This window comes from Aulonocara stuartgranti (assembly GCF_965226115.1).
Source record: "Aulonocara stuartgranti genome assembly, chromosome: 14".
Taxonomy (NCBI): Eukaryota; Metazoa; Chordata; class Actinopteri; order Cichliformes; family Cichlidae; genus Aulonocara; species Aulonocara stuartgranti.
The window spans coordinates 25,222,597-25,233,072 of record NC_138950.1 but is presented as its reverse complement, the minus strand read 5'-3'; the positions used below and the strand labels follow the sequence as shown (position 1 = coordinate 25,233,072).

General features: G+C 43.3%; 1 protein-coding gene across 2 annotated transcripts in view; it reads right to left on the bottom strand.

The window, feature by feature from the left end:
- Window positions 1-17: 17 nt before the first annotated feature.
- Window positions 18-10,476, bottom strand: part of bace2 (beta-secretase 2) — a 28,094-nt gene continuing 17,635 nt past the window's right edge. For both annotated transcript variants that reach the window (XM_082501861.1, XM_082501860.1), the window contains exons 2-9: window positions 9,017-9,105; window positions 8,669-8,885; window positions 6,826-6,957; window positions 5,570-5,704; window positions 5,156-5,257; window positions 3,351-3,500; window positions 3,084-3,252; window positions 18-1,799 (exon numbers count right to left, since the gene is read on the bottom strand). In XM_082501861.1, the coding sequence (XP_082357987.1) occupies window positions 1,558-1,799; window positions 3,084-3,252; window positions 3,351-3,500; window positions 5,156-5,257; window positions 5,570-5,704; window positions 6,826-6,957; window positions 8,669-8,885; window positions 9,017-9,105 (1,236 nt within the window). In that variant the 3' untranslated portion in view covers window positions 18-1,557. The remainder of the gene's footprint in view (window positions 1,800-3,083; window positions 3,253-3,350; window positions 3,501-5,155; window positions 5,258-5,569; window positions 5,705-6,825; window positions 6,958-8,668; window positions 8,886-9,016; window positions 9,106-10,476) is intronic.

Below are 10,476 nucleotides of genomic sequence, written 5' to 3'. Positions count from 1 at the left end.
TTAAAAACGATTATGTCTTTGATTTGTCACAAGTTGTTTTATTTACAACACAGTTTACAATTTTTGGCACAGAAAAAATACACTCATAAATAAGCGAGCAGTTTTAGATTCAAGTGTGCTTTCAGTGAAACAGTCTCACAAATTGACATTTTTTCAGACATGTTAGTGCAGCTTGGGTCAGATTACAGGAAGCTGAATGAGGCTGAACTGTGGCGCAGCATCTTCTGTGGACTGTGTTTGGACCTTATTTCACTGGTGCGAACAGACTGCAAAATGACATTCAATAAGTTGATTCTTTATCTCTTTTTTACTGCTAACAGGAATGTCTGCTTTGCTAGAACGTTAACTGAAGCTCACAAGTAACAAAGGAAATCAATGCTGAAGTGTTTCTGTATATGATTTGTATAAAATGTGCAGTATAAACACCCTTTGAATTCTAGTCTCAGAAAGCAAAGATCTGGAATAATTATAATTACAATAATAATAATAATAATAATAATAATAATAATGATGATGATGATACAATCACATTCAAAGAGACTTAAATATAAAGCTGAGGGTATACAGAATGGGTATAGCTACATTAAAATAATAAACTACATTACAGAAGGAGAAATATTGATCTTTCGTTTTATATAACACTTTGATCGACTTTGGAAGTGCAATTCAGCAGAGTAAGTCCCAAACTGCTGATACTGTTCTAGCAGAGAGCCGAGACCACAGAGGCACTACAGGCGCTGTAAACACAAGTCTAACTTTTCATATTCTTCCTATTACCAGTGAGCAGCTTTACTTTAATTAGTTTATTTTTTATGTAATATCTCTGGGTAATCATTTGACTCCACAGACGAGTGGAAAACTTCAAAATAGATCCAAGAAATAGATCCCGTTGTTGGCATTAGATTGAACCCCCCCCCCCCCAAAAAAAAACAAACAAACAAACAAACAAACAAAAAAACCAAAAACAAAGGCACTTTTGGTTTATAAGGCTTAGAAACCTAGAAAACACCTTTTGCATGGAGATGATATCAGTGTTATTATCCTTCCTTCTGGATGTGCTGTGATTGTCTGCACTGCTGAGCTGTTCTTTGCTGTGATGGTTAGTGTGTGTATACTTATTAACTGCTTTAAAAATTTTAATTTTAATCTTCTAGTGTTATTGAAGTTCTAGATTTCTCAGAATACCTTTAGCAGTTTTAATTAGAACAAGCCCAGTTATGATTTGAGTGCCTCCACCAGCCTCTGTAGGTGGATTAAGGCAACATAAGCATAACATTAGCAAACTATCATCGTCAAAGAGAGGCCACGACCACAAAAAAACCAACAAGAAAATACAAATTCACCACCAACAGCTGTTTTTTTAAAGAATTGTTTTGGGGATTTTTCCCCTTCAGAGGCAGTTGATCTGTCTGTGCGACTGCCTCTGTGGGCCAAGCTGATGAGTCCAGTCTAAAAATCCTAAGTCAAGTGTCATTGGTCGGTGCAGCCTCTCGTGGAGGCGCTCTGCTCACTGTCCGACTGTCCCTTCCCCGGGTTTGCTCTACTTTGCCCTCTCAGTCATTTGATGCGGTGTCGTACCAGCGAGGACTCGTCCGTGATCTCACCGTTCCGGTTTCCGCATCTGCAGGGCAGGATGAGCATGAGCAGCAGGATGAGGAGGGCCAACGCGCAGACTGCCATCAGGGCGTAAGATATCATCCACACAAGAGGCTCCTTCAGTGGGCCGCCAGAGCAGTCGGCCGCCACGTCCGCTGCAGAGAAGGGTCCCTCGATCTCTGACAGAGCCACCCCATCGCTCACTGCAGTGACGTATGAGAGAGGTCTTATAACATGATCTCATAAAACCAAAAAAGCAGCATTAAGTTAGCATCACTCATACGCCCTCATTCAATACAAATTTAACAAGTGCCAAATAAAAAGAGTTAACCTGTGACTGTGAGCTAATGTTTGAGAAAAGCTGGAAAGACAGGTAAAGAGAACTTTTGCTGGACTGAGAGCTAGCTGAGGCTATCTTGACAATGAGCAAATGAACGTTTTAAACATTTAAACATTTAACTGAACAACTGTTGCTTTTAAAAGTGTGCAAAATCTATTTTTCATTCCTGTTTTTCCTCGTTTAAGGAACATTTAGAAATTGCTAAATATGGTCTCTTTGGCCGACCGGTCATGGCCGATGGCTGCCCTCCTGGTTCTGCTTGACGTTTACGTCCTGTTAAAGGGGAGTTTTTCCTTGCCACTGTCACCAAGAGCTTGCTCAAATGGGGTCATCTGATTGCTGAGATTTTCGGTGTATTATTGTAGTCTTTACCTTACAATATAAAACGTTTTGAGGGTTCCTGTTGTTGTGATTTAGCCCATAAAAATAAAATTAAATTGAATTTGGTGGAACTGGAAGAAATTATTCATGCACAATTATTGCCTTGTTTACCTGCTTAGATAAATGATCTCTTTCATGCCTCCAAATGACACAGACCATTAACACATTGCAGCAAGTGAGCTCACGTCACTCCTATTTTATAATCTTTACATTGGCTTCAGGATGTCTTGAAATTCTTGTTCTCACATACAGAGCATTAAACAGCCAGGCTCCAGACTTTATCCCAGCTTTTTAATCAAGCACACTGCTGCTCGTAGTCTTCGATGACGGGCTCAGGCATCATTTTCTTTAAACAATGGCATTTAACTTTCTTATTTATTTTACCTGCCCTGCTTAGACATTAAATGCTGTCACAAGCCTCCAACCTGAGCAAAAAGTGTTTGCTCAGTACACAACAAAAATGAACTTTGTACTTTAGTATTAGGGAGGGAGGCTTGGCCAAAGTTCATTTTTCCACAGAACTATGAGGAAGTGCCACTGAAGGCTTAACCTTTGACGTTTAGATCTCAGTGAACAGGACACTGTGTTGAGCTCTTGGTCAGGGAGCCTGAAAGTGGCTGACTTTAGGACTTTGCCTGTCAGTAAGTTATCATTAGCTGATGTCTGGTTTACTCTGTACTTTAGGATTTCTGCTGTAGTTTCTCATAAAAAGCGAAATATTTACAGACATGTAACTGCAGTAAGTGGCACCAGTATGAACCCTGACCTGCACAGCTGCTGAGTGCGAAGCCCAGTCTCCGCTGAGTGCGATCAAACACTACGTAGAAGCCTTCCATAACAGTGGCGCCGATCACCATGCCATTTGTTGACGACGACACCCCGAAACGGAAGCAGTCCAGCGTGCCGTCAACGTCCGTGATTGGCTGGATGTAAAGCTGTGAGATGACAAGAAATGAGGATGAGATGAGTTTGTCTTTGTTTGATGGAAGCTCTAGAGAAGGAATGATTATATGATTATATATGTGCCTGGCACCTGAGGCAGAATGGTGACGCGGAACGACTCGCTGGTGTTCGTGGCCCTCAGGTAGATGGACAGCTTAGGGAAAAACCTCCAGGGGTTCTCTCCCTTCATCCAACATGCTAACTTGGTGCCTTCCCAGAACCCTGAAGAAAACTCCTCGATCTGAATTAAAAACAAAAACAAAAACAAAAAAACACAGGAGGAAAGAGAAAAAGAAAATAAGACAGTCACAGTAAGAAATTGACAGAGACAGAAAAGAGACAGTGCGAAGGATAAAAAGGATAAAGACAGAAAAAGAAGGTCAACATAGCACCAAAACAAGTTTTGATGTTCTGCTTTCATTTTCCTACTTTGTATTCATCTGGACGAAAACCGCATTGTTCCTCCTGTATCCGAGGTTCGACTAACGGACGAACTCTCCTTTCCAGCACCCTGGCATAGACTTTCCCAGGGAGGCTGAGGAGTGTGATCCCCCTGTAGTTGGAACACACCCTCCGGTCCCCCTTCTTAAAGATGGGGACCACCACCCCGGTCTGCCAGTCCACAGGTACTGCCCCTGATCTCCACGCAACATTGCAGAGGCGTGTCAACCAGGACAGCCCTACAACGTCCAGAGCCTTCAGGAACTCGGGGCGGACCTCATCAACACCAGGGGCTCTGCCACCAAGGAGTTGTTTAACTGCCTCATGCACTTTATGTACCTTTATGTACCGGCTGACACACACAAACAAAAAAACAAAGAAAGAAACAAAAAAAGCAACATTTTACAACTTCAACCTAAAGCGCTCCATCTATGCACGATAGCATGGGAGGTGTTGCGGGAATATGGGGTGTCTGGCCCATTGCTACGGGCCATTCGATCCCTATACAACCGTTGCAAGAGCTTGGTTCGCATTGCCGGCAATAAGTCGGACTCGTTCCTGGTGGGTGATGGGCTCCGCCAGGGCTGCCCTTTGTCTCCGGTTCTGTTCATAATTTTTATGGACAGGATTTCTAGGCGCAGCCAAGTGGCGGAGGGCTTTCGCTTTGGTGGCCTCAGAATCTCATCTCTGATTTTTGCAGATGATGTGGTTCTGTTGGCTTCATCGGGTGAGGGCCTCCAGCTCGCACTGGAACGGTTCGCAGCCGAGTGTGAAGCAGCGGGAATGAGGATCAGCACCTCCAAATCTGAGGCCATGGTTCTCAGCCAGAAAAGGGTGCAGACCCAGGACACGCTGGAGAGATTATATCTCTCAGCTGGCCTGGGAGCGCCTTGGTATTCCCCCGGATAAGCTGGAGGAGGTGGCTGGGGAGAGGGAGGTCTGGGCCTCTTTGCTTAGGCTGCTGCCCCCGCGACCCGGCCCCGGATAAAGCGGATGAAGATGGATGGATGGATGGATGGATGGATGGATGGATGGATGTATTCATCTGCAAGGATGTGGCTGCTTTAATTGAAAATGTTGCCTCCAAGTTCAAATTAACCTTGGGAACTGTTTGTGTGCAGTTCCAAAAAGGTGAGAAATGTGCAAAGCCTAATGGTAAATAAACAAAGGCATGGAGCGCGCGCGCGCGCGCACGCACACACACACACACACACACACACACACACACACACACACACACACACACACACACACACACACACACACACACACACACACACACACACACACACACACACACACACACACACACACACTTATAACAGGAAAAAAAACCCTCGATCCCTCCACTTAAAGCTACTACGTCCTTGAACAGTGAGTGTGTGCTATTCTCCCCTGCATATCTTTGCTCTGATAACATGTTTCATCATTGTCTGTGGAGCGGAGGCAGCATACCAGAGAGCTGCGTATGATGGCTTCTACCAATGCATTGAAGACGTTGACAGGAAGTCGCAGCAGAGTCGTCCCACTGTCGACTATAGCTTTATCCATGTTATACTGAAAGAAAGAGAGAAAGAGTGACGTGCGGTAGGGTTTGTTCTCGCTGCAACGGACTCCTATGGAAGACCTTGAGCAAACAAAAGAATATAAAATGAGGAAGTTCTTTCACAAGCAGACAAACTGGATTACACTGCTCTGCAGCACTCCTACTCAGCTTCTCTTACATTTCAGTGTTTTAACCTTGACACAGCAAGTTAATCAAGTGCTGTGAGTCAACTTCCAAGTCAAAGTTACAGTTCACTTTGAAATAGTGCAGTGTGGAGTTAGGATCAGACAGTGAGAGAAGCGATTCAGACCGTGAAGTTTTACCTCTCTGCAGTCCAGATTCAGATTCTGGTCTCCCACCTCCAGCTTCAACACCTCCACCTGGTAGTACCACTCTTCTATTATAGGGGTGTACCACACTGAGCCTCGATACAGACTTGGTTCAGCCCCACCCATTATCTAAGAGAAGAAGATAACCAGAATTACTGCCTTTTATTTTTTTTGCCTCAGTAAATCAGCTAAGTTGCAGTTTACATATCTGTTTAGCTTCACCACTTCAGTATCTAACTAAACTTAAAATTAGAGCCTGATAGGAATAGGATTCTTAAGACAGATAAATACCGATACTTAGTGATCTAATTCTGACATATCGGCCAATTGTTTTTTTTCCCAAACACTCAAAACACAAACAACAGATTTCCATAACATTTGTTATGTGTACTTATTTGTGCATTATGATAGTTATTATGTACTCATTCACGCTCTGCTCGGCTTTTGTTTGTGGCATTCCAAACATGTTGCTAACAGAGGGAGTGGCAGAGAGCCATGTGGTGGAAAAACTATGGTGTTTCCACCGTCTCCCTTTTTACCTTTTTTAAATCAGCTGTTACAAATATTGATACAGTTAGATCTACTTAATATCCTAATCAATATTAGTCAGAAGTGCTTCACAGAACGTTGTGATATCCCTGTGACCTTTGACCTCTTTGATATATAATGTTGTTGCTTCATCGTTGTATCTGACTTGTGTGAGAATCTCTAATTTTTAGCATATGACTTGTGGCCTAAAACATTCTTAGTGGATGTTCGGGCAGAAACTTTCACCACTGTGAAGGAATAAAACCACACAATCATCACCAGGTCAAGTGTGCCACATTAAATATCCAACAAGAATACACTCTAGCAAATGTTTATCCCCGTGCCCACACTCTGACAGACCACAGTCAATAAACACACATACACGCACAAGCACCCTGCCATCTTATCCATCTGTCTGCACCAGCGGGTCACATGATGGAGATGCGGTGAGCGAGGCACCAAGGTCGAAAGTATTACGGCGACAGACTTGCTCTCAGCAGGATGCTATCTTAGCTTAATTAGCTCCAGTCAAAGTAGAAAGGCCTTCCAATGTGGAAACACAGTGACATGAAGGACATCAGCTATGACGTTTATAAAAAGGTGCTGGTCACACACACAAGCTATCAAAATCTCAGACAGAGATCCAAAATATAAAGACTGTTTAAAACCAATGTTTTTATCTAATCAAACTCCTCCTTGGGGTGTTACTTCTGACTACTCACAAGACTGCCGCCCGTAGTGTCTGTTTCGCTGCCGGCTGACAGTCCAGCACCACACATCTGGAGGGAAAAGACGTCAGGAATTCCCAGCTGTCTCACCACGGAGTTGAAGAAGGGCTCCACGGACGAGTCAGGCTGGTGGAGACACACGAGACGGTGTTAAATAATGTTGATCGAGTGAAACCTTTACACTTGCGTTTCATACCTTTAGCTTGTGTAACTACACAGATTGTAAAAGCTTCACACACAACATCGTAGAAAATCAATCACCTCAAACATCAGCTCTATTGAATGGAAATGCTGAAATGTGTTTTTATGTGACAGCGGTGTATCATCAGTTTGGACTGTGATATGTTCACTCCTGTTTTCCTCCACAGTGTCACCATGTCATGCATGACAAACAGCCTGGAAGAAAGTTCAACCTCAGCACTCAGGAGTCGCCAATAGCACAAAGTGGTCAGTGTAAGCGTATCGGCTCCACAATCACTGACATTTGATCCCAAAGGTTGTTGCAGTCAGCGCAGAATGAAGGTACGTATTGTGCAGTTTGCACTGACGTCTTTAACGCTCCATTAAGACGAGATTAATCTGTTAAAAAAAGCTGACACTGGGTAAAGCACCTTGATTTAGCTCTTCTTTTGAAAAAAGAAAACTGATTAATTCACATCTATGGTATAAGGGGAGATGGAAGTAAGAGATGACAAAATACAGCAACAACATAACCTCACCCCATCATTTTATAAGAAAAACACACACTCCTGTAATTATATCACAAACAAGTTTTCTTCTTTCATGTGAAAAGTGGATGACGACATTCAGATAAGATTAGACCGCAAAGTTATTCAGTGGTTTAACAGAAATGGAGGCGAGCAGGAAGCCATGCAATGCTGTCACATTCCCTTTGTGAAACCTGCATGTTCACATTTTCTCAGGTTTTGCTTCCTCCTTCTGCTCTCATCCTTAGGTTTGTGTTTAATTCCACATACATGGAAAACAGCACTTTAATTAGCCAAATCATTTTGCAACGATTCATACAGAAACAGAATTCAACCAGAGTATGGTGTTTGTGCTCCAAAAATGACATTCTGCAAATATGACACACCAAGAAATTGACGAGTAAGGAGCAAATATCCCACGGAGAACACAGGTGGATGCTGGGGCTGTTCCAGGGGTTAAAACAGCAGTGACTCAGGGCAGCAGTCAGAGGATTTGCAGCTTAAGTAGACTGCTAAATTGGAAGGGTGTTTGATATGTGATGTGAGGAGTGGGAGGCATGTAAGTGAGAATGACGTTGCTTGTCCGGACAAGCTCTGAGGATTCACTCAATATAATTAGTTTATGTTATTTTAGTAATCAATGCTTTTATAGTCACTTCGGTGGTGCTTTTGGTAGCACTGTTGCCTCACAGCAAGAAGGTCCTGGGTTCAAATCCACCAGCTGGTACTTTGTTTTGTTTTCCCCACTGTCCAAAGATATACATGTTAGGTTAGCTGGCGATTTTTATACGGCTGTAGACCTGAATGTGTCTCTCTGTTAATCCTGTGATAGACTGGCAATCTGTCTAGTATACCACGCCTTTCACCCTATGACAGTGGCTCCAGGCCCCCACAACCCTGAATTGGACAAGTGTAAGAAAACGGTTGAACAGAACACAAATGAAATAAATCAAATCCCCATTTTTTTCACAATTCACATATGAGTGCGCCAAAACGTCTGTCCTTTGAGTGTCGTCTTTGTTTTCATTAGAGTGTAAAACAGCTTCTTACTAGTTAATGTCACACTGGGCAGAAATCAATGACTTTGCTTAATAACTTTACGCAAACTTGTAAATGAGTATCTCCCGTACCCGTGCCAGCACAGGATAGGCCAATCCCAGGATGCCTTGCCAGTTGATCCCAGGGAGGAAGAAGCCATCAGAAGACAGGATGGCGGCGAGGTTGATGTTGATGGTCCCGTTTGGGCCTCTGGGAATAGAGACGCTGTCTATTCCCAGCTCACCTTCCCAGTTGCCTTGGGTGTACCTTACAGCTACAGTGCGACCGGTTGAACGGTAGGTACTGGAACTAAAAGCAGGAGAAAAGAAAACAGAATATGTAAACAGTTACAAAGCTATATATAACAAAAACTGAATGTATTTATTATGTTATACTACAGTTATTACAAAATGCAAGCAGGCAGTATTCCAGCCACTCACAGTGCAGTGTTGAAGTAATGAGTAATAAATTGGTGTGGAGCTGCAGCCACGGCAAAGTTACTGCTACCCGTATCCACCAGGATGTTCAGCTGGAAAACAGAAGGCACAGTTTGTTTTAACAATCACTCCAGCTATCTGTTACCCCCCCTCCCCCCACTTACATGGCCCCAGAATCACATGGTAAAAAAGAAAAAAAGAAAAGAATGACAGCTAAGCACAGTGGGATGCATTCACAAGCCTTTAAGCTTTAAAAAGACATTAAAGTTTGTTTGCAGATATGATTAGAGGAGAAGGGAGAAAGATAGATGTGAGAAATTTCCCCACAGCATGAAAACACAAAAGGTAAATTACACGACAGTTCTCAAGGAAACAATGAAAGGGAAATGGGCCATAAAAATAGCCGAACATAAAGAAGGTTATATCTCTTTTAGGGGCGTTTCGTGCCCATCTGAAAGATTCATATAGAACCGTAAATGGACATTTTCTCTGGAGGAAGAAAACGCAGCTTGGTTGCAGCTAAAATTAATTACACATTTTTAATAACGTCTGTAAACATTATTTTAGCAGCACACACGAGAGGAAATGATACACATGAAGTTGCAACGGCACTACTTTTGGTTCAGTTCTAGTGTTGGACAAACTGGTGTGAAAGGTCTTCGTCATTAACAATGCACCTCGGACGTAAGTGTTCACTGAATGTGTGATCTGAGAGTCAAACACGACAGCCTCAAGCTGCTTTCATGACTGTATGACCTAACCAGTTGTTTGGTATGTGTCATGTGAACAGTGGGGACGAGTTAACAGCACTTGAGATCAAGTTGTCTTCCAGGCATCGAGTCAATGAACAGGAACAAATAAACAGCAGACTTCTGTCACCTTCATGTTTCAGCTGTGGCCATGTTAACACTCGCTGGCAAGCATTCGCCACCGAGGCGGGGGTCATAAACCTAATGCCCCGACGCCACCTGATGAATCAGCAACAAAGACTCGTGGCAATCTATGAAAACTGAGCAGCTCATTAGACATGTTCAAATGTAAACAGCGGTTTCAACAACTGATCGACTGTCGCCTCATTGCGTTTGCCTTTACATTAAGGCGCACCACAACAGCGGGCAATAGTTTACTTAAATTACATTTCAGATAAACGCTTGTTGACCATTGTTGACCATTACGCTACACTGTTTGCTTATGAGCGCAAACTTTCTTACTCATTTCCTTGTAGCTGACATCCCACCGGCATGCTCAGGTTCATTTGGCCTTTATGAAAGCAGGTCTGTAATTATCAACCACATGTTATCGACTGGTTCACTCAGCCATGGGAAACCCCTGTTGAGCCGGGCTTATCAGTTCCTCCTCATTGCGCTGGCTCCTGTCCCACCACTGTCACTGTGCCATCCAAAACTCCTCTGCCACCTTAGCAGATGGCAGCAGGCCACTCACACAAGGCCTGAACCAGTCAA